The sequence below is a fragment of the Aythya marila genome (genome assembly GCF_965140915.1).
Source record: "Aythya marila genome assembly, chromosome: 15".
In the NCBI taxonomy this organism is placed as follows: domain Eukaryota; kingdom Metazoa; phylum Chordata; class Aves; order Anseriformes; family Anatidae; genus Aythya; species Aythya marila.
Window position 1 is genome coordinate 6,513,806 of NC_139056.1, and position 21,150 is coordinate 6,534,955.

The 21,150-nt window shown below is 54.2% G+C and overlaps 1 protein-coding gene across 3 annotated transcripts in view; it reads left to right on the plus strand.

Moving 5' to 3' along the window:
• Positions 1-21,116, plus strand: part of MGRN1 (mahogunin ring finger 1) — a 51,080-nt gene extending 29,964 nt beyond the window's left edge. The window contains exons 7-18 of one of the 3 annotated variants that reach the window (XM_082772078.1): positions 1,193-1,245; positions 4,600-4,647; positions 10,289-10,357; positions 12,359-12,518; positions 14,695-14,804; positions 15,539-15,604; positions 17,343-17,566; positions 18,706-18,829; positions 19,333-19,378; positions 20,081-20,188; positions 20,690-20,736; positions 20,884-21,023. In XM_082772078.1, the coding sequence (XP_082628204.1) occupies positions 1,193-1,245; positions 4,600-4,647; positions 10,289-10,357; positions 12,359-12,518; positions 14,695-14,804; positions 15,539-15,604; positions 17,343-17,566; positions 18,706-18,829; positions 19,333-19,378; positions 20,081-20,188; positions 20,690-20,730 (1,049 nt within the window). In that variant the 3' untranslated portion in view covers positions 20,731-20,736; positions 20,884-21,023. Of the gene's footprint in view, positions 1-1,192; positions 1,246-4,599; positions 4,648-10,288; positions 10,358-12,358; positions 12,519-14,694; positions 14,805-15,538; positions 15,605-17,342; positions 17,567-18,705; positions 18,830-19,332; positions 19,379-20,080; positions 20,189-20,689; positions 20,737-20,883 lie in introns of all 3 variants that reach the window. The other 2 variants (XM_082772076.1, XM_082772077.1) reach the window with 2 other exon arrangements.
• The last annotated feature ends 34 nt before the right edge of the window (positions 21,117-21,150 follow it).

Here is a 21,150-nt window from a genome sequence, read left to right on the forward strand (position 1 = left end):
AAAAACAGGAATACGAGGGAGGAGCAGAACCCCACTGAGCTTTGTTTTACTTTCCCTTTCCACCCTCTGGAAACAAAGCGGTGTCGTTTGTTGCACCGATATAACCAAGGCAGGTAGACGAAGGCCATGTCTGTGCAGGGCCCGCCACAGTCCTGCTGGGTTTCATTGTCCCTCAGAACTGTGAGGGGAACCAAACTGAAGGCGAGGTTCTGGGGAGGAAGAGGCAGAACTGGACATGGCACTCCTGATGTGGCCCCACCAGCGCTGGGTGGAGGGGAAGGCCTCTGTTGGCCTTCTGGCGGTACCTCACCCCGCAGCCAAGAGCACCGTCAGCCATCTTGGCAGCACAGGCGTGAGGCTGACGCACATTCAGCTCAGTGTATATCAGGACTCCCAGGGCCTTTTCTGTCAAGCTGCTTTCTAGCTGGTGTTCCCCCCCAGGTGCAGGACTCTGCACTTGTGGAACTTCTGCAGGTTTTTGTCAGCCATTTCTCCAGCCTGCTGAAGTCCGCCTGGATGGCAGCGAGAGCCTTTGGTGACCCAGCCACTCTCAGTTTTGTGTTGTCTGCGAATTTGCTGAGGGTGCACCCTAACCCGTCATCCCAGCCATTAGTGAAGATGTTAAAAGGACTGGATGCACTATGGACCCCTGGAGTGCTCTGATCATTGCTGGCCTCCAACTAGACTTTGTGCTACTGACCACTGCTCCCTGGGTCTGGCTGTTCAGCCGATTTCTGACCCACCTCACTGCCCGTCCAGCCCATACTTCAGCGTTTTTTCTCTGAGGGTCTTATGTTGTACAATGTCAAAGGCCTTACTGACATCCAGGAAGATAATATCCACTGTTCTCCCCTCATCCATCAGGCAGGTCATTCGTTATAGAAGCTTATCAGGTTGCTTAGGCATGAATTCCCCTTGATGAGTCCATGCTGACTGCTCCTGAGGCTTTTCTTCTCCTTTGTGTGCCTGGAAATCGTTTCCAGGATTAGTTGTTCCATCACTTTCCCAGGGATCATGGTGAGGCTGACCCATGTGTAGTACCCCAGGTCCTCCTTCTTTTAAACTGCTAGGAGATGAGGATGCAATAGGGGACAATTTAGTCCATTTTAGTAAAAAGACAAAAATTCAGCTCATGATGGTGCCGTGTTTGTGTTGTTTTCAAGGCTTAACCAGGACTGTTCTCTCTTTGCAGTGGTGGTTGAGGTGACAGGTCACGCCCATGTTCTTCTGGCTGCCTTTGAAAAGGTAAATGAGTTCTTTTCCCTCTGTCCATGTAATTGTATATGTAAACCTTTCCATGGGTCATTAGTTTGTATTTATATACCACTTAGCACAATGGAGTCCTGGCCTGTGACCGGGGTTCCTGGCTGCTATTGTAGTACAAATAATTGCTTGCAGCAACTGCTGTGCAGCCTGTAATTATCACTTGTACCTGAGCTGGTCAGTCAGCTGATGGTAGCTGGTGTTTCCTGTGTGTGGGGAGAGGGTGTGCCTTGCTGTCTGTGATGTTTGCAAGTGGTGAGTGTTGACCAAGGCTGCTACCATGCAGTTTACCAGGGCCTTGTGATCAGTTTGCAAAACTGGATCTGCTGTGTCCAGAGCCTGTTGCACCATCGTTTGGCCTTAGTGTAAACTAAGGACCAAGCCCTTTTAAGGAGTTAGGTTACATCCTGCATAAAGACTTAGGACTCTACCGCTTTTCAGTGGCGTGTTTATATGTAGCAGATGGCCACCTACACGGTGAGGCTAAGCACAGGCAGTGATAAATATCTCTTCCCATGGTACCTGGACCATGCAAACAGTTAAAAGATCCATAATCACTCCATGTTGTCTCTGGGGTAATACTGCAAACATGTGTCCTGGGCAAGTGACACATATAGGGATGTCCTAAGATGATGCAAGAGATGCTGGAGCAGAGTTGGGTATGTAGAGGGAAGCAGCATCAATGCTGTGCTGGTAGGGACTCTATGCTTCTAGGCTGGCATGTGGGCTGACTTCTCCTCGGTCTGCTTGGTTCCTGCCATGTCCAGGAGTAAGTTGCCAGGTCTTAATCCTGCTCCTCCCAGGTGGATAGTGTGGATGGTGACAAGCTGAGTCAGAAGGCCTGGGAAGCACAGTCAGTCCTCAGGAAGCCCTGTGGTTGCAAGGTGCCCTGAGTGTTCCAGTCACTCTTTTTGTTGGACTCAGTATGTGTTGAACTTACTCCAGACAATTAGGGATTTGTGAGAAATGAGATGGGCAGCTGCTGCACCCCTGGAACTAGGGCAGGGTTGTTGTTCTTCTGGTTGCCTCATCCAGCTGATACCGAAGAATGTGAGCACTCAGGAATCCCTCACTCATTGTTCAGCAGCACCTGGGAGAGGACGGTGTGGGCAGCAGGCACTGGCCAAGGCTGTAGAGTTTGAAGCCTTCTTGGTGGAACGGCACTGTAGACAGAGACCTAGCCCTGCAAAAGGAATGGTCAGCCATTTCTGAGGAAAGAAAAGCATATGAGACCACGAGCTTCCTGCACGTTGCAACCTGATTTTGAAGTATTCCATATGTGTTTACCTTCCCCCTCTGTGAAACTCACCTGTGTTCCTCTGGCTGCTGCCTTGAGAGATTTTTGGTTGTAGCTATTTTCAGATTGTTCTGGATCTAGAAATGCAAGTATAGTTTTTCCTTACAAGGAGTGTGTTTAATTGTTGTTTTCCTTGTATCCAAACCTAGTGCTGTTGCAGCAAGTAAGCCCAGCCTCTGTGGTCAGGGAGCAGAGCTCTCCCTTGGACTTGGATTTGTCCCAGTTTCCCATTGTAGCATCCCATGGCCAGCACTTGATAACCGTGCCTTACAGAAATATCTGTCCCCAAGGCATCTTCCAGTGGAGAAAGTCTAGTCCCCACAGTTGTGAAAAATAGCACCTGGGCTGTGACTGATATGAGTAGGTGCCACATTGACCTGTACATGTTAAATATGCTGGAGATTGTTGTAGCTGTTGTGATGTTTTCCAGTTCAGTAATGTTTTCAGTCCCAGACAGCTGTAAACCCTGAGCAAACAGTAATGCAGCTGGCTCAGGGGCAGGAAAACAGTGCCAATCCCTGCAGAGTGGTCTGGTGAGTATTGGGAATGTGTTAAATATGAGGGCAAAAGTGAAGCTTTGGAAACTTCTGACTCATGAGTTTGGAAAGTGGCTTGAACTGCTCCAGCTCTGCAAGAAGGATTTCAAGGATTATAGCTAATTTCCATGGACCATGCAGAGCTTCTGAGCTCTCTGGATACACAGAGATGATGGCAAATGTCCCTTTGTGTTCAGAGAGCTGAACAAAAATACAACAAAATGCAACCAACTAAAGCTGGTCAGGCCATTCCCTCAGTGCTGTCTTATGTCCAGTGTCCAGGTCTGAGTTCAAGGAATGAAGCTGCTTCCCTTATTTTTCCTGTCTGTGTGCTGTGAGAGGGAGGTGCTGTCCAGTGGGGCCAATTCTTGTGTCTGATCTTTTAGCTGAATGCTTAAAACAAGATCCAAATCTTTGCTTTTATTAAAGGTCAGAGGGCAAAGTGCTTGTTGAGTTTTCTCTTCCCTGCTTAATTAAAATGTATTCCCCATCCTTAGAATAACTGCAGCTTTTGAAGTGTAGGTACATAAATCCAGAGGAGGTTCTTGCTAATAAGCACTGCTCCTGATTGCTGGAGCATTCTCAGAGAACTGATAGACCAGCAGGCCTTGGTAGCTTGCTATTCGTGTGCATCTTTAAGAGCAGAATAGCAACCTTGACACTGGCCTTGCAGGTCTCTCAAAGGCAGAAACTTGGCACTTGACACTTTGTGTTTGCCTGGAAAACATCAATGTTTTGTCTTTTGGTGTAATGTTGTTGTCTCTTTCTCCTGAAACTAATTCAGCAAACAGCTGCATGTCTGCAACTGTTCACACCAGCAGGGCCTGATGGAGTTTCCCCTGAATCTCCTTCCCTGCTCTCAGTGCTCTGGGGGAAGAGTTAGTTGGGTTGGGTTTATTTGGCCCGTGTGGGTGATGGAGACAATAGCAGCACACTTCCTAACACCGGGTATATGCAGGATTGGTCCAGCTGTGCCTGCTGCCACTGAGCAAATGAAACGCCAGAGGTGGTCAGTGCATCTCTGAAGGTGCTGATGTGGAGCACTTGGTTTAGACTGCATCTAGTGGACAAGTCTGCTCAGCCCCTGCCACCCCCAGCTTTCCTGGGGCTCTGGCCTCAGGAGTGGCTCTGACTCTGGATGTTATCTAGGGTGTTAACAAATACCTCCTGCCAAATGTTGCTGGACTTGCTGAAGAAGTGTTCGCACCCAGTTGAACTGCTTGCAACCTGAAAGCATCCGGTGTGCCGGTGCATTTTTGTGTGTGCTCCAGTCCCCCTCAGCCAGGCTGAACCTGAGCCAAGTCCATCCAGCTCTGCGCTGGACAGGACCAGGAGCATGCCAACATCCCATTCCACTGCTGGGAATGACTGCTAGTCAGGTTGTCCTGGTTAGATGCATGTGCCGCCCTTCCCTTAGCTAGCAGTCAGTTTTGGTCATGAGTCTGTCTTAATTTGTACACCTTGACTGTTTAATGTATTTCTTTTTTTTTTTTTTCCTCCTAGCACGTTGATGGCAGTTACTCTGTGAAGCCATTAAAGCAGAAGCAGATCGTGAGTACCTGTTTCCTGTTAATTAAAGACATTTACTGGTGTTCCACAGATACCCAGCTGTACCCAACGGGAAGCTTTGATGTTCGTTCACCAAGAGCCCGAGATCTCTGCTGGTTCGCTCTGATAACACAAGCAAAGGCAGCGAGCTGCTGCTTAATGTTAGGCTAGATGTTGTGCAGCTGGGTGTGTTGGGGAACAAATACAGCAGCACGGGGCTGGCTGAGCAATTGTGTGGGTCTCTTTGTCCTTTTCTGGGAGTCAGGCACTATGTATAGATCCAGGCTTCCATATACGTTCCTGCCTTGCATGTGTTTGTTGCTTGAATACAGAACTGGCAGAGCCCTGCGAGGTGTAGCACAGAACTGATGTTTCCATCTCTGCACAGGTGCAAGTAAATGAGGTTTACATAAGTGAGCTTAAGCACTGTGTGTGTTAGTAATGCGAAGCACATCTGTTTGTCCACGCTGCCCAGTGGCTTTAGGTTGTGTGTGTTGTGCTGTGGAAGGATATCTTTTACCCTGTGTCCTACCCAGAGGCAGAAAACTGCTGGATTTCCACATGTGTATGCATTAAGATACTGGGGGGTCTTGTGTATGTCTTCTCCCCACACAGGCTTCCATTTTGTGTCCATAATATCTGTGGAGATGTCCCAAGGGACTGAGGCACACATAATAAGGGGAAGACAGGAGAACATTAGGGTTCCAGAGCCCTCTTTAGCCCAGCCCCGTGTGGTGTGATGCACAGAAGCTGTGCAAAGCCTCATCAAGACTGTAATTGCATGCTGTCTTGCACAGAGGGAGGTACATAAGCAACTGCAAACTGCTAAGATGGCTAAGAGTTTAAGCTTCTGAAAGGAAGCTTGGTAGAGATTCTGCTGCAAGGATCAAATTGAAATGTCTTGGAGAAAGAGAAGAGATAATGTAAAAGTTAGGAGTGAGCTGGTCAAGTGTGTCTGGGAGACACCCTGATTCCTGAAAAACTCTTAAATACCCTGACAGCTCCAGTATGCGTCCTGCCTTTGTGTGAAGGATAATGCTCTTCAGGTTAGGTCAGCTCAAGCTGATGTGAATCTGGTGCATGGCCTTAAGAGGCAGGAATTCAGCAGATCATGTACTGAGAGCAGTGGGATCTCTGGTGGTCGCTCGTTCTCGCAGAGCAGTGCTGTATTTAAAACTTGACCGAGGTGAGGGGACTTTCAGTACCTGACCAGCTTCCTCCCACCATTCCTGCGCCTGTTGGCAGTGATCCTTTTCGTTGCTGGAGCTCTTGTCAGGTCTGAGAATTACTCACTCGATTTGTCTGGATTCTTCCCACATCTTGTGATTTCTTCTGTGTTGCTTGGAAACTTGGCTGTTGCCATCCGTGCTGCTGTGACCTCCATCCTCACCGCAGTACACACACTGTGCAGCGGCCTCCTTTCCACCGTTGTTCCTGAGCATACAGTATGTGCGTTGTCATCCAGGAGGGATAATCACGGATAAGGTTAGATTTGTGCTTCATGCTGCAAAAATGCATTTTTGCATTGTCTTTTTGTCCTCCACTCCCCAAACTTTACGCTCTGAAGCTCCTCATCTTCTCCAGCTTTACCTCCTCCAGGCATCGTTCAGTTCCTGGCTTTTTGGTGCTCCCTCCTCTTCCTCAGGCACTTCTATGGTACTTTAGACTACCCCGTTTTCAAGAACCAGCTCCCAGTGTGGAGGAACTGACAGACGGTCTTCCCTTTTGTCCTCTAAAAATCGTTTTGCTCTGACTTCTGGTTGCCTTTTTTGTTCCAGCATGTTATCTTGTTCGATGACTGCGTTAGGATGAACAGTCCCTTTCCTGATGCAGATGCAAACTGGCTGCCTCGAAGCAGCAGCTGTAAATGGCTTTCTGTCTGCAGAACCTGTCTTGCAAACTGCGTTCAGACAAAATTTCTCAGCTGTGTTGAAACCAGGTGCTTACAGAGCTGGTGTTTGGGGCAGAAGGTGCAAATTTCTTGCCCTTGACAGTTTATTATAGTTTGGAATAAACGTTAAGTACAGTGTGGTTCGGCCTCCCTGGACTGGCCAGAACTGCATGAATCAGGGTCCCTGCACCCAGTGTTGTGCCGCAGCCCCAGCGCGAGCTGCTCAGCTTGCTTGCTGTGGGGTGAGAGCCTCGAGGGTGTGGGGAGACCGGAGGGCAACGTGAAATGTATCAGGTGATGAGCTGTGGTTTTCAGTCAGCCACCGTCAGCAGTTACACGACCATGGAAGACAAGCTGGAAGAACAGGGAGCTGGTTGGTTTTCCTTTGAGTCCACTCCAAAAAAAAAAAAAAAAAAAAAAAGGATGGGGAAAAAGAAAAAAAGCCTCAGGCTTCCTGTTCTGGAATGTCTATACAGACAGGGGTCCTTTCTCTGAGAAGACAGAGCTCCCTGTCGTGGGCCTTCAGGAGGGTGAATCGCTCCTGCTTGCTAGAGGACATTTTTCATTCTTGAGCTTTGGAGTGGAGCTGGAAGTCAGCAATCCTTCAGGCCATCCACACGGGCTGCCCGTGTGTTGCTGCTCTTTTACCTGGCTCTTGGGCTGTGCCCTGGCGCTTGCGTTGCACTGAGGCATCTGTCCCAGGAAGGTGCCCGGTGAGGGTCCCCCAGGCTCACTGCAGGGTGCGTGCTGAGGGGTGGTCCCTTCACCGTTAGGTGCGTGCCGTGTTTCTGCTTTGTGTTCCACTTGAGCTGCTGAAGAATGATGGCTAGGATTCCTCTCATCTGAATTAAACGGCCTTTTGGTACCGAGAAGATCATTAAGTGTCTTGATTAGACGCTTTCTGATGAACTCAGGGATGAGTCATTTGCTCTAAGGTGGCCCAGGTCAGAAAAGAGCCACCAAATGGTATCAGGTACTCATGCATATAAAAACTGTGCAGCAATTCACCGCCTGTCTCACCAGTGCTGTGCAGAAACTCCCAGCCTGTCCTTCAGACTCACTTGTGCCCAGCGAAAGCAATGTTAGCCCTTGCTGTCCCAGCTTTATCCCAGTGCTGGTGGTGAGTTACTGGCAGCTCCAGCCCGATGTCTGTTCTGAGCCCTCTGCTCCTCGGCCCTTAACTTGGCTTTGTTGCAGCATAGTTCCTGGCTAGGTCCCACACGTGGTGTTGACAGTCGGAGATGGTTCCAGAAAGGAGTCCACAGAGCACGCAGAGGCAGGTTTGGAGTGGGAACATCCAGAAGAGCCACGCTTCTGAAGGGAGAGCTCGTGTGCTCTGCTGGGAAAGGCTGCCCAGCTGTGTGGAGCAGAGCAGCGTGATGCCAGCCCCACCTTTCTCACGTTTTCTTCTGCTCAGAGACAAGCACTGCGTTCCTGAGCTCACAAAAAGCAGCTTGTTTATCTTGCCTTATTTTTTTTAATGACAGTACTTACGTGTCTGTGAGCTCTCTGACTCGGTGCTGGATTGTCGTGCACACTGTTGCCCCGTGTGCTCCGTTCTCCATTTAGCACTCCGGACTTCCCAAACGGAGGCCTGTCTTGCTGGAAGTGCTCTCCAGGGAAGTTCCCACCCTGCCACAACATGGTTAGCTGACTCCTGCAGTGAAACAGTGTGTGCTTGTGTGTCCTTACTGGCAGAGCGTGTATCCTTCCCACTCAGTGTTTGGTTGTGGGTACTTTTTTTTTTTCCTTGGCAGTTTGTAAAATTTAATGCTTGTATGTTCTCTCTTATGGCTTTTAAAATAGAAGCAAGCTCTCGCTAGAAGAACACACAGTACCACCGAAACTAGTGTAGCATCTGCACCCATGAGAGCATAGAGCAGCGGTATGGAGTGTATGTTGGGAGTAATCCATCCGTATAACATTGTAAATGCTTCCCCATCACTGCTTTTCTTTTGCCTTCCCCTCCTCGCCATTGCCAGGATTCCCAGGTGCCTCGTGCATGCATTGATCTCTAAAGCTCTTTGGGAGCAGGAAGCAGCAGCTAATGAGCTTGGCTGCTTTGATCTCTCAGCCAAGATCAGTTATAATGTATGTACCAACCTGTTTAAAAAAAAGAAAAAAAGAACAGGACTGAATACAAACAGATGGAATAGCAGAAAAACACGACCTGGACTTGGCCAGTGGCTCCCGTGTGCCTCAGCTGAGGCTGTATATAGCAACAGGAGCCTTTGGGAGGATGATGTGGTGCAGGATGCGTTGGAGGAGTGAGAAGGTGAAGGACTGCATTGTGCAATATCACCTGCTCCTCCTTATTCACCCCTGTTTATTTTACTGCTTTAAAACCTATAGCTCTTACTACAACGATCTCTGTTGCACTGCTCATCCTTTTCTCGCTGTGATTTGAGGTTCTCATGGGGTTTTTAGAGGCAAGCAGTAAAATGGATACAAAATCCTGCAGAGACTCTCGCCTCTCCCTTCCTGACATCTTTTGCTCTTTGAGCTGACCACTTCTGCACTCACTATCACTCATCACGATCCTCCGAGGAGCCAGGATGCTGTAACAAGAATCTCTTTGAAATGTCGAGTTATAAAAGGACAGCTCCCACATAATTGTTCCCAAACTTCCTGGGTGAGTTGTGAGACACTGCAGAGCATTTTGCTCGGCAGTCCAACTGCTGACCTCATTGCCTTGAAATGCAGGCCTAGAACAGATCGTCTGTAAAAGCTGCACGCCGAGTTAAACGGGGAAACTCTGGAATTAGTTTGTTAAAGCTGCTGCATCCCAGCTCAGAGCGTTTTGAAACTGGTGAGCAGGATGGATCTAACTGGCTTCTGCCCCCATCTTGGCACGTGGTGTGTTCTGCATCACTGGAAGCCCACTGCACAGCCGTTGCTCTTCTGAGCACCTGGCTTGACAGAAGAGGGAGAGAGGCCGAGTGCACCTGGAAATGCCAAAAGCCCTGGGAGAATGGTGAGCCACTGAAACACGGCCATCAAAGCCATTGAAACCCAGTGGCTTGGCTTCACTGCTTGGTGTCAACTGGGCAGCTGCTGGAGCTGCCAGGAAGGCATTTCCTTCCCTTACTCGCTCTGTGCGCCAGCTGGGTACCTTGCAGCTGCTTCTCCATGCTACCTGCTGCTGGGTTTTGTGAGGAGGAGCGCTCCTTGCTCTGGGGAAGCTGTGCAGCAGCAAATCCTGTGAGACCTGGGGCTGTGAACGATTCCCACCTGTGCCTGGCGTTGCTTTCTGCTGCCACGCTCCAGTTCAGAGATGCCACCAAGGGCCTGGAGACAGCAATGAGTGACACTGCACTAACGTAGTGCTTACAAAGCTTACAAAGGTGGGTGGAAATTCATCTTGGCTAAAGTTAAGCCGTGCTTCATGGAAAGAAGGGGCTGTGGAAGGCCGATTGCCTCTGGCTTATTTGAGCTTTGGGCATGTGTTCCCTCGTGATCTCTGAGACAAGCAGAGTGTGTGTGTTTGAGACGATTTTGACAGTGTTTGAAGTGGCCAGCTGGGCTCTCAGCTCAGACCAGATGAGACAGGCACTGCTTTGGAGCAGGGACAGACTCATTCTCCGAGCCATCCTTTGTGATGTTTGTTTTTATGAACATTTTCCAGCAGCTCTAGGGGAGCTGGTTGCTATGGGTGCCATGTGGACATTTTAACTCAGGAAAGGAGGGAAGATGATCACGAAACAGCAGTGACAACAGGGTGGCTGGCACTCTAACCGCTGTCTTCTTCCCCAGGTTGACCGGGTGAGCTACCTGCTTCAGGAGATCTACGGCATCGAGAACAAAAACAACCAAGAGACCAAGGTAAAGGAGCTCAGAAGGCTCCTGCTCCCTGAGGGGCGGGTTTCCAGCCTGCACCTTCTGCTTTCAACCTTATTTACGAGTTTTGGCAGGGCAATATGAAGACACTTCCCAAAATGCCCACCGAATCTGTGGCGTGCTGGGGAAGCCTAGGGACGGCAGCCCTCTTCACTGTTATAAGACCTGAACTATCAATGGAGCTGTGCTGAGATCATTTTAGATGGTGGTAGGCTCTTCAGGATATTCCCTGGGGTGGGCAATGCTGGGAAGAGGTGTTTCAGAGCCTGGAGGGGCAGTCCTGAGGCTGCCTTTGGTGCCCGAAGGCCGCTGGCCAGTCTAGGTGCTTCCCAGTTGCTGTTGCAGTGCAGGGAACTGAGCTGTGTAGGGCTTGCTTGCCCAGAGAGCAAGCTGGAGTCACCCACGGGAGGGAGCGAGGCATCATTAACATCAAGGGATGTGTACACAGATGCTTTAACCAAAACCACTGCCTGTCGTGCCGCATAGCCCCAGGCGGATTGTGTGACTGCTTCGTGCTTGCTTTAGCCTTATGCAGAGCTGCCCTTTGCTGCCACCTGGGCTGCAGAACATACCAAGCGCCAGCCTCGGACTGCTCTGTGTCTATTAGCGTGTGATTTGCAAACAAAGGAGAAGCCAGACTTCCTCTCCAAGTAACGTGGTGTCCTGCCCAAAGCGTACTGTGATCTCTGTTTGCCTGTGCCAACAGGTAACACCTGCAGAGGCGGGAGGGAGAAGATTTATTTTTCACCCGATCTTTTTAAGAGGATTAAAAGCTGTTTAGGTCTAGCAGGATCATGGGATGAATCTCTTGATCCAGCCATCACACGTGTGGCTTATCAGACAGCTGGCTTGGGACCATTTCTGTTCTTCCTGGTACACGTAGTGAGCCATATGACCAGGAAAACAAAAAGCCTCCCCTCCCCACCTCCCACAGAGATGAGGAGTGCATGTGATGGCACAGGCAGGCTGGCAGCCAGAAGGGCAGGTGTGGATGTGGCAGCAGCAGGTGCTGTTTATGGCTGTTTACACCAAGGTTCCCCGTGGTGTGGCACATGTTAACCCCAGAGCACCAGAGGGGCCTTGTGAAGTGGTTCTGATGGGAACAGGTGAAAGTGGAGGGGCACCTGTGCTGGGTTACCAGTTTGTTGGGCCCTGGCGTAACTTTTGTGCATTGGTAGGGAGACTGGGGGGTCTCAGGGGTCAGTGCTGAGCCCTTGTGGTAGGAGGGTGTGCTTCTCCTGCCAGAATTAGCTTGTTTGAGTGACTCTGATCCAAACTGTAGGGCTCTGAGGGATGGAAAAAGTAGCATGATGCAGGTTCACCATGATCTTTTTGCTGGGTTAGCTGCGAGCAGCCCAGCACCCCAGGCTGGTTCTCCTACAGCTACATTGAAGCTTGTGCCAGCACCAGGGACTGGGAGAGATGTCAGGAGAGCCACCCACTTGGTCAGAGGAGCTGTGGAACCTGCGCCAGGCACGGCTGGGGTGCTGCCTTCTGTCCAGACCTGGCACAGCCTCACCTGCTGCACCCAGCAGCCCCTCCTGGGAACCTGCCCTCTGTAGATGTGGGGCAGAAAGGCTCTGCTGCCAGGAGCCTGCTCCATGCAGCCCCTTGGGAATTTCCAGGCTGGCGGCAGGCAGGAGCTTCTTCTTGGTCCCCCTCAGCCAAGGGGATCCCTGCCCCAGAGGGGCTCCCCGCCGCTCTCAGCACGGCTGTGGGAACAGACAGCTGTGCTGGGAATTGGCAGCACTGCTCCCTGGCTGTTAGAGAGCTCAGAGCAGAGCCCTGCGAGGAACGGGTGTCTGCAGCAGGGCTGCGTGGGCTGGCACTCGTTCTCCCTGAGAGCTGCCTGTTGAGAGCAGAAGAAAGAGGATGGCAGCGCTCTCACGGAGTTTTGGGTGGGAAATGTCCCCAGGCTGCGCAGTCCCTTGGCAGTTCAGCGTGGCCCCTTCTGTTCGCATGCCAGAGCCTTTCCTCTTCTTGCAGCCTTCGGATGACGAGAACAGTGACAACAGCAACGAGTGTGTGGTTTGCCTGTCGGATCTCCGCGACACCCTCATTCTGCCCTGCAGACACCTCTGCCTGTGCAATTCCTGCGCTGACACCCTGCGCTACCAGGCCAACAACTGCCCCATCTGCAGGCTGCGTGAGTATGTGCCCAGGAAACAAGGGCGTCTTCCTGCCTTCCTCGCTTCCTGTTAGGTCAGCAGGGGCTGTGAGGATGAGTTTGTGTCTCATTTACCCTGTCCCAAGGCTCAGCACAAAACATGCTGCTGCTCAGACTGACATCTGGAGGTTCCTGGCACCTCCAGCTGAATAGGGAGGGAGGATGTGGGAGAATAGCAATAGCCCTTCGTCCAGCGCCTCCCTGGGCGTTTGCCCTCTTCTCTCCCTCTCTTCTGCAGGTGCAGGCGCTCTGAGCAGCGCCAGGTAGGTGGTTCTTGTGTTTTGGTGAGGAAGGTGGAAAATCTCCCCAAGGAGGGAACGCAGAATCTTATCCTGAGTGTCTCTGGCCTAGGCAGCACCCAGCCCCACTGGAGGGCTCTCCAAGTATTTTGCATGATTTTTATTTTTTTTCTCTCTGACTACCTCATGTAATCTTCACCACTACAGAGGCAGAGATGAGAGCACAGCCAGTTTGGAGTCCTTTGCTTGGTCCCTACCCGCTAGGCGAGGTGTCTGGCAGCACTGGCTCTGGTGCAGCTGAAACTGCAGCACTGGCTTGGTGCCATCCTGCTGCTGTTAGCATGACTCCCTCAAATTTTTTCTTAAAACAGACTGAAAACCCAGGTTGCTCTGCATGGTGCTCCCCTGGCCCTGTGTTAGTCACCCACGGGGCTGGGGTCTCCAGTTCCCAACACAGATCTGACAGTGGCTGTAGTGCTCCTCGCTGTCTGGAGCGAGCTGGTGCGCTGCTGGTAGGTCTCACTGAGCGCAGGGAGCGAGGTGAGCCTCCTGGGGCCAGCCACGACAGGAGGGGAAGGTTGCACAGAGCAGTGGCTGAAAGCAAAGCCACTGGAAACCTCAAACTGCTTCTGTGCAGACCTCTCCTCTTACTCGGCGTACTCCTGCTTTGCCCTTTTGCTTGGGGGTCAGCCTGGTGGTTCTGCCTGCTTGCTGTAGGGGGGCAGCAGGGTGGGCACTGAGTACACAGCCCCGATTTTCTTCCTGCTCAAGGCTCTCGGGAGAGCTGGGAGGTTCTGCTTAAACCTGCATTGCTCAGCTCCCGGAGGGTGGAAAAGGTGAAATATCCATTCTGACATTCAGGCAGCACTTGCTAAATTCCATGTCCCTTCACAAAGGCACAGAGACATAGGAGCCTCGAGAAAATGCCCGTGTCATGGCTGGAATAGGGAGATCATGCATTTTACCCTGTGCTTGGTCTCCGAGGTGTTTCATTGTTCCTTACTGAAACTTCTTAGGGAAAGAAAAAAAGAGCCTAAGACAGATGTTTGGCCTGAGAAAGTAAGTCTGAGCAGTGCAAACTTGGCAAAGATGCAGTAACTGAAAGCAAGATCTTATCAGAGGAAGTGCCAGACAGCCTTGCCTATAAGTAGCACAACGTAAAACATGGAACAGCGTTATCTCGTCTGTATTCTGGGGGGGATTAGGCTGTATTTGTTTGAAAAGTATCCCTGTGTTGGACTTCCTGGGAATCTGCATCTGGGGAGCGCAGATGCAGCAAGGATGGATTTGCACCTCTGTCCTCTGGCTTTTGGCCGATCTAGCGGGCGGCTGGGCGCAGCAAGGAATCAGGAGATGCCTGGGCTTTCCTTGTGCTCGAGCAAGTCCTCACAGCTGCAGCAGAACAGCTGGCTGCTTCGTGCACCTTTGGCACCGAGGAACTAGCAATATTAAAGATCTGCAGATAGAAAATGGGCAGGGAGTGGAGATCAAAGCTGTTGTGGTGGGAGGGCTGAGGGATCACTGCTGGAGACAGGATTTTAGCCAGCACCCTCTTGCTGTCGTGGAGTCTCTCACCAGCACAGCACTGGCCAGCGAGCAGCTGATAGCAGGCCTGGTGCTGAGAGGACATTCAGGGCCAGCTGGACCCCACGGCTGAGACTTGTGGGGTCTGAATGAACCCAAAGTGTTTTTACATCAGCTCCCCACCATTCTTTAGCTTGTGGTGTGTTGCCCGAGGCTGAGCACGGCCTTTCTTACCATGCTGTACAGCATCAGGTGTGATTATCCAGCAGCCAGACCGCAGTGCTTGGCTTTGGCGTGCTCCCTGCCAGCACAGGCAGCTCTCTGGCTGACGAGGAGCTGCAGCATGCAGCTGGTACAGCCGTGTGTTCACCTTGCCTGCTCTTCTCTCCCAGCCTTCCGCGCCCTGCTGCAGATCCGAGCCGTGAGGAAAAAGCCAGGGGCTCTGTCACCGGTGTCGTTCAGCCCTGTCCTGGCCCAGAGCGTTGACCATGACGAGCACTCCGTAAGTAGAACTCACCGCCCAGTACACACTGCGTGCTGCTCTCAGCCTGGGCAGGCAGCGTGCGCGTGCACAGCTTGCTTGGCCTCTTGGCCCTTCTGGAGAGCTGGGACCTTCCCTTCCTGGGTTAGTTACGTGAAGGAACAGAAATTTGGCAGACTCAGGGCACCTGGCTGGGCAAATATGGGTGACAGTTTGACTTGCACACGTACCTGTGTGGCAGCGTGTTCTGATGAAGTCCCTTGGCACTGGGATTCCCAGAAAGGCTTCTTTGTGCCAGCCTCCCTCAGAGATCAGGGTCTGGCAAGCAGCTGAGTGAGCATGGGATGGAAAAGGCGGTGCTGGTGGCCTCAGGGCCACATCACACGTCTCTGGGGTGCTGAGGGCTCGTTGCCTGAGCAGTGCTACTGCACGGCTGGCTCTGTCAGGACATGAGGTTGGAGTGAGGAGAGGGAGATCTGCCACTAGATCATCTTACGGCCCTTAATGGGAACAAAAGGGGGTGGTCACAGAGCAGCCTAGTTTTATCCATCTGTCCTCTTCAGTGTTGGAGTCCTGCTGCCTAAAATCGGGGCTAAGAGATAGGGCAAGGGGAGAAACCACAAGGGTTGTAAAGAAGAGCGAGGTGTTTAGCTAGAGGAAGGCGGGCACTGTCACCTGGAGTGAGGGAGTTCTGGGTGTCTCTGTGTTACCAACCTCAAGAAAAAATACTTCAAAACGTGGTTTTCTCTTGGCAGTGTCTCTTTAAACCCCTTAAAGTGAACACTGTCTCCCTGCCCAGCAGGAAACCTAGAAAGGACACAGTAAGTGGACTCGGTTGTGTGTGTCTCCTACGGTGATGACTTGCCGGCAGTGTCACTAGCACGTGAAAGTGTTACCCACACGAGGCCTTGCTAACACGCTGGGTTTGCCTTGTGCCCCCGCACAGCCTGCAGCACTCGAGTACTGTCTCTGTGGTAGCGACGAGATGCTCACACCCTGCACAGACCATCACTGACCTCCCTGGTTTGCGTGCACAGGGATAAACGAGGCAGGAGCAGCTCACCAGAGGGACCTGATGCTGACTCTCAGGGGCTGCCCCGCACTCTGGAGCCTGGCTGCAGAAGACATTTCCGTAGCTTTGTAGGGCTGTAGGCAAGCTGCTGTCCCCTTGGCTCGTACAAAAGCTCCCTCTCACTTGTCTCAGCCCTTGGCAGCTTGGTGTGGGCACTTCTCACTCTGTTTTCTAGCCTGATGCAGGGATGTAGAGGTAGACAAATAGGCACAGCTGGGCTTGGTTTTGCATCGGGAGCACTGGCTGCTGTGGGCTGTTTGGCTTTTACAGGAACAAGAAGGATAAAGCTTGCTGTGTCGAGAACTCTCCAAGTTGGTGTGAGAGTTTGTATACAGAATGTCGTGCCGGGGACAGATAAACAGCAGTTCTGGGGGACTGGGAACCCAGAAGTGGGAAGGTGAGGGAGGCCCCTACACCAGGCAGGGTCTTTGTGTACTCCCACTGAGTGCAGCTGGTTGTCAACAATATTAAGGAGGCTGCAGTCTTCCTCAGGCTGGCCCAGTGCAAAGTGGCCCAGGAGAGAGAGCAGAGCAGTGTCTCTCTGGGCTGTTCGACAGCTCACTGGTTTCAGCCAGGGTGTTACAGTCAGTGGCTGAGAGATCGTCCTCCAGCCTCTGAGCTGGGCCATGTGGCCTGAGCTTTTGCTGACGTGAACCACAACGAGCAGCCTTTGAACCCTCAGACCTTGGTCTTCACAGGCAGAAGGAAGCATCCCAAACTTGAGCCCGTGGGTTTTGCCTCCCTGACCTTCCTGTGTACAAAACAGCACCTGTGAGCTGCTGTCTGGAAATGAAAAGCCTCTGTGGGGATGGCTCTTGAAGCTGTGTCCTGCAGGTGGCAGCAACTGTGAACTTATTCCTTGTTCAGCTGATTTGGTTTCTCACAATCCCCAGCTGTGATCTTGGGCACAAGCTCAGAAATATCCCAGGGTTATTTGTTAGGGGGTGTAGGTTGATGCATGGCCCCAGCTGCCACCCACTCTTTCCTTCCCCGTCACATCTAGCTCCTTCTGTGACCGCAGGTGAGTCAGCTGAGCCACCAGCTCACCCCCAGCCTAGTGGCTGTGTTGGAACAGGTTGCTGAGGGGGGGTCATCTGCAGCCCTGCGCTCAGGAGATCCAGCGCAGAAGCTACAGGAGTTCGTGGCCAGGCAGTTCAGAGCTCAGCAGCATCGCACCAGCTGTGGTACAGCCCAGAACCACGTCCCTGAGGATGCGGGGACAGAACAGATGAAATCAATCTAAGCCTGGACTGCTGCAGGCTTGCCTCTTGGTTTGCAGGGGGCTGGGCTGCCCGTGGCCGGCTGGGTGGCAGCGTGAACTCATTTACCTGAGTCCTCAGGGCCTGAAGGATCTGGGGAGATCACTGCTGGGCTGCCTGGGAGGCAGTGCAGGAGGTGCGGTGCTGGGCTGCAGCTGGGCCTCCCCCCGGGGGGGTCTCCAGCCTGGTGAGGGTTTCTTAACGTGCCCGTCTCTTTCTCACCCGCAGAGCTCTGACAACATCCCTCCGGGCTACGAGCCCATTTCCCTGCTGGAAGCTCTGAACGGCCTTCGCTCCGTTTCCCCCTCCATCCCCTCAGCTCCTCTGTACGACGAAATCAGCTACTCCGGCGTGGTGGATGGGATGCCCCCCGCGAGCCGGCCGCTGGTCGGGATGGACAGAGCCGTGGAGAGCAGCCACCAAAAGGGCAAGCGGAGCAAGTCCCCAGATAGGTCAGCACGGGGACAGAGGGGGCTGCTCTTCTTGCCAGCCCCGACAGCTTGTGGCCACACGTACTGGGAGCTCACAGGGCTCTGGCACTGGTCCTATTGCTGGTGGCACTGGTATCCTGCAATGTCAGGAGGCCAGCGAGTGCTCAGGCCAGTGAGAGGATTGGGGAACCACCTCTGTGCTCAGCCTGCAGTCACCAGCTCGTGTCCCCTAAGGGTTGGCTTGGAGATGGCTCCATTTCTAGTGCAGTTGTTCCCTCAGCTCGTGTTTGACATCGAAACCTTGCTGGATTTCAGCTTGCCGTGGAGTTCCCCAGGACCAAAAGAATGGGGAGAGAAGTGCCCTGAATTTCAGAGGACAAAATGCTGAGTTGGGATCCTTCAGGTGTTGCCTGAGGCCTCCTCTGGTGGCTTTGTGCTGGGGGATGTAGGTGTGGATCCTGTGCAGCGTCCCTCGCAGGGACAGAAAGCTGAGTGAGGTGGGGTCAGGTGTGCTGCTCCTTGCTGTGCTCCAGCTGCTCCTTGCTTTTTGCCACCTCCTTGTCACCAGCAGCTCCCTGCCTGCTGGGAAGCCCACCTCAGGGCCTGGCAGGACCCCAGGGGGCTGGTTTGCAGCCTCATCTTGACTTAGGGTGACAGGGATGTAAGGACGTGATCTTCACAGATTGTCACGGGGAGAAGGGAACCACGACTGCCTCCGTGTCACTTTGGCAGGACCTGCAGTCAGAGCTGGAAGTACTGTCGTACATCCTGTGGTGCACAGGGAGGCTGCTGGGCACGGATTTGAAGTGAGCTTTGTGTCTGCCCTGTGATTTTCCACTCCAAACCTTCCCCTAGGCAGGGAGCCCCGTGGTGGAGCTCTGTGCTAGCTGTGCCGTTACCCCAGCAGAGCTCTGCACCGCGTGGGTCTGCCCCGGGAGCGCTGCTGTTCCCGCTGTTCAGAGCTGATTTTGAGAGCTGTGGTGAGCTGAGCTCCATGGTTTGAGCTCCTGCTCCTGCGTTGCCTTCCTGCTGGTGGGGGGCATGCTGGGCAGGGGATGGGGCAGGGGTGGGGGCAGCTTCAGCCGTCACCCCCGAAGCTGCCAGGAGCACGGTGCTGGCGGCGCTGTGGCTCCTTGCAAACGGCCTTCCTCTTGCTGCAGCACGCTACGGTCTCCCTCGTCCCCGATCCACGAGGAGGATGAAGAGAAGCTCTCCGAGGACTCGGACTCACAGCCAGCGCTGGGCGGCAGCGAGCTGGTCCTGAGGGAGACCAGCTCCCCAGAAGTAAGTCTGAGCTCTTCTGGGAGCTGCTCTGAGCCAGGGCTGCACTGTGGGGCTACAGGGACACGAGGCGGCTCCTGAAGGGGCGTCACTTCCTCAGTCACAGCGTAAAGACGGGAGTGAGCACGAGTAGCCCCGAGCCAACAGCCTGAGCCGCTTCCATTTACCTGCAGGGCTAAGGACACGGCCTGTCCTAACGTGTCCTGGGAACTGGGAGGTGGGAGAGCCCCACTGGGCTGCAGACAGTGCGTGGTGGGGCTGACACTGGCCCAGCACCATCCTCAAGGAGCCCAGCAGTGTTTAGGGCAGGGCTGGAAGCTGGGCTTTGTTCTTCCAGCGTCCACAGGGCTCTTCTGCTGCTACTGTAAAGCCGCCCATGGTGCTGCTGCGCCCCTTGTTCCTCCCTGACACAAGTCCCTGGCCTCGAGTACAGCTCTGTGGAGAAAGCTGGAGGGGGAGACAAGCGCAGCGAAGGCTGAAGTAACTTGTGCTGTTCCTTCTTACAGAGCGTGGCAGGGGAGGAGATCGAGGAGGCCTTGTCCCTGCAGCAGGGTGAGTGTACACTCGGCCATCAGGCCTTGTTTTTTGCCGTGCTGTGAAGGGGACAGCCAGGTGCTGGACATACAGCTTCAGAACCATCTGGCTGCTGAAATCCATCGCTCTGAGCTGCTTTTTCACCAGCAACAGCTACCAGGGCTTCTCCTGGGAAGTGGGGGAGGAAAGTCAATGGCTCCCCCCAGTTTATTTGCCAAGCAGCTCTTCTTGCTCTAAGTTCTGCACAAGTAGCTGGGTTCAGTTCAGCAGCTGGGCTCCTCTGCCCCTCAGGGGCCCTGCTCCTGTGCTCAGACCTTGTCCAGGGATGGGGTGGGAGAGCCTTTGGGGGGCTGACAGGCAGAACAGCAGATCCTGGAGCCTGGTAGGGCTTCAGCCCAGTTTGAAAGCCTGCAGCTGCTGCCCCACGCAGCTGCTGCCCACCCTCAGTGCCACGTGTCATACTGCACAGCAAGGGAGCAGTGCCCGGCTATGGACCCAGCTTCTCCCAGCACAGAGCTGGCTATGACGTGGGATGGTGCTCATCCCACGGGCACCACTGCGGTCCTGGTGAGATCCTGGCTGCCTTTTGGGCCATCAGCCTGCCTGTGAAACACCGCGAGCTGGGCTGGTGTGCCCAGCAGTGCCAGGCCCCCTTCCTCACACGGAGGGTAGCCCGTAATGGAGCCTGTGCTGACGGGCAGCACTCTTGGCTGGTTGCAGGAAGCTGCCCTCCCTCTGTTGAAGACGTGCTGCAGGACGGCGGCTGCGGCGAGCACAGGAGCCTGACACAGTCCGAGACCGACCCTCCGGTAGACGTCTACCTGCCAGGTAACGGCCGTGCCGCTGGGCATGTGGGGGTGCCGCAGACCGGGGGGTGCTGTGTGTGCAGCTCCTGGCTCCAGGCTGCCCGTGGGGGGGCTGTGGGCTCGGTGCCCAACCCCTGGCACCTTCCCAGCTGGGCCGGCGTGCTGCAGCTCACAGCCAGGGCACGGGGTCAGCGTGCGGGGTCCTGCTCCGAGCAGTGCCCAGAGCCGCTGCCCGCGGGGGGGCTAACACAGGGGCACCTCGCCCCCTTCTCTCTCTTCCTCCCTCCCCCTTTTGTCTCTGTCCTTCCCCTTTTCTCCTCTCTGGGCTGCGAGCAGTGCACCCACCCAGCCACCCACGGGTCCCTCCCGGTGCCGCGGGGCTCCCTGCAGGCGGGGAGGGCCGGGGGGAGCTGAGCTTCCCCCCCCACACCCCCGGTGTCTGCAGGCTGTGTGCGCGCAGCAGCGCGGTGCGTTCGGGCAGCTCTAACGCTTCCCTCTGTCTGCCTTCCTCCTGCCTGGGCAGCCCTGGGGCCCGACTCCTGCTCTATCGGTATAGAGGAGTAACCGCCGGTACGTCCCCTCCTCCTCCTCCTCCTCCTCCTGGCGGCACCCCCCGGGCACCGGGCCGGGCCCTCGGGGTGGGGGGGGGGGTCGCGAACCCGCCCCGGGCCCGTGCTGCGGGGCTCCCCCCGCTGACCTCCCGCTTCTCCCCCCCAGGCTCCTCCGACTTCGCCCAGGCGCTGCCCGGCCGCGGCCCCGCGCAGCCCCTGCTGCTGGAGCCCACGCGGCTGCACCTGGAGGACGAGCACGGCCCCGAGCGGCTCTGAGCGGCCCCGGCCCGGACCCGAAGCCGGGACCCGGACCCGGACCCGGACCCGGCCGGGGCTGCGGGAGGGGGGGGCGGAGGGGGGGGGGCGCGGGGCCGGGAGCGGCCGCGGCAGCCAAATAAAGGCGGGACCCGGCGCTGAGACTGCTCCAGGGGGC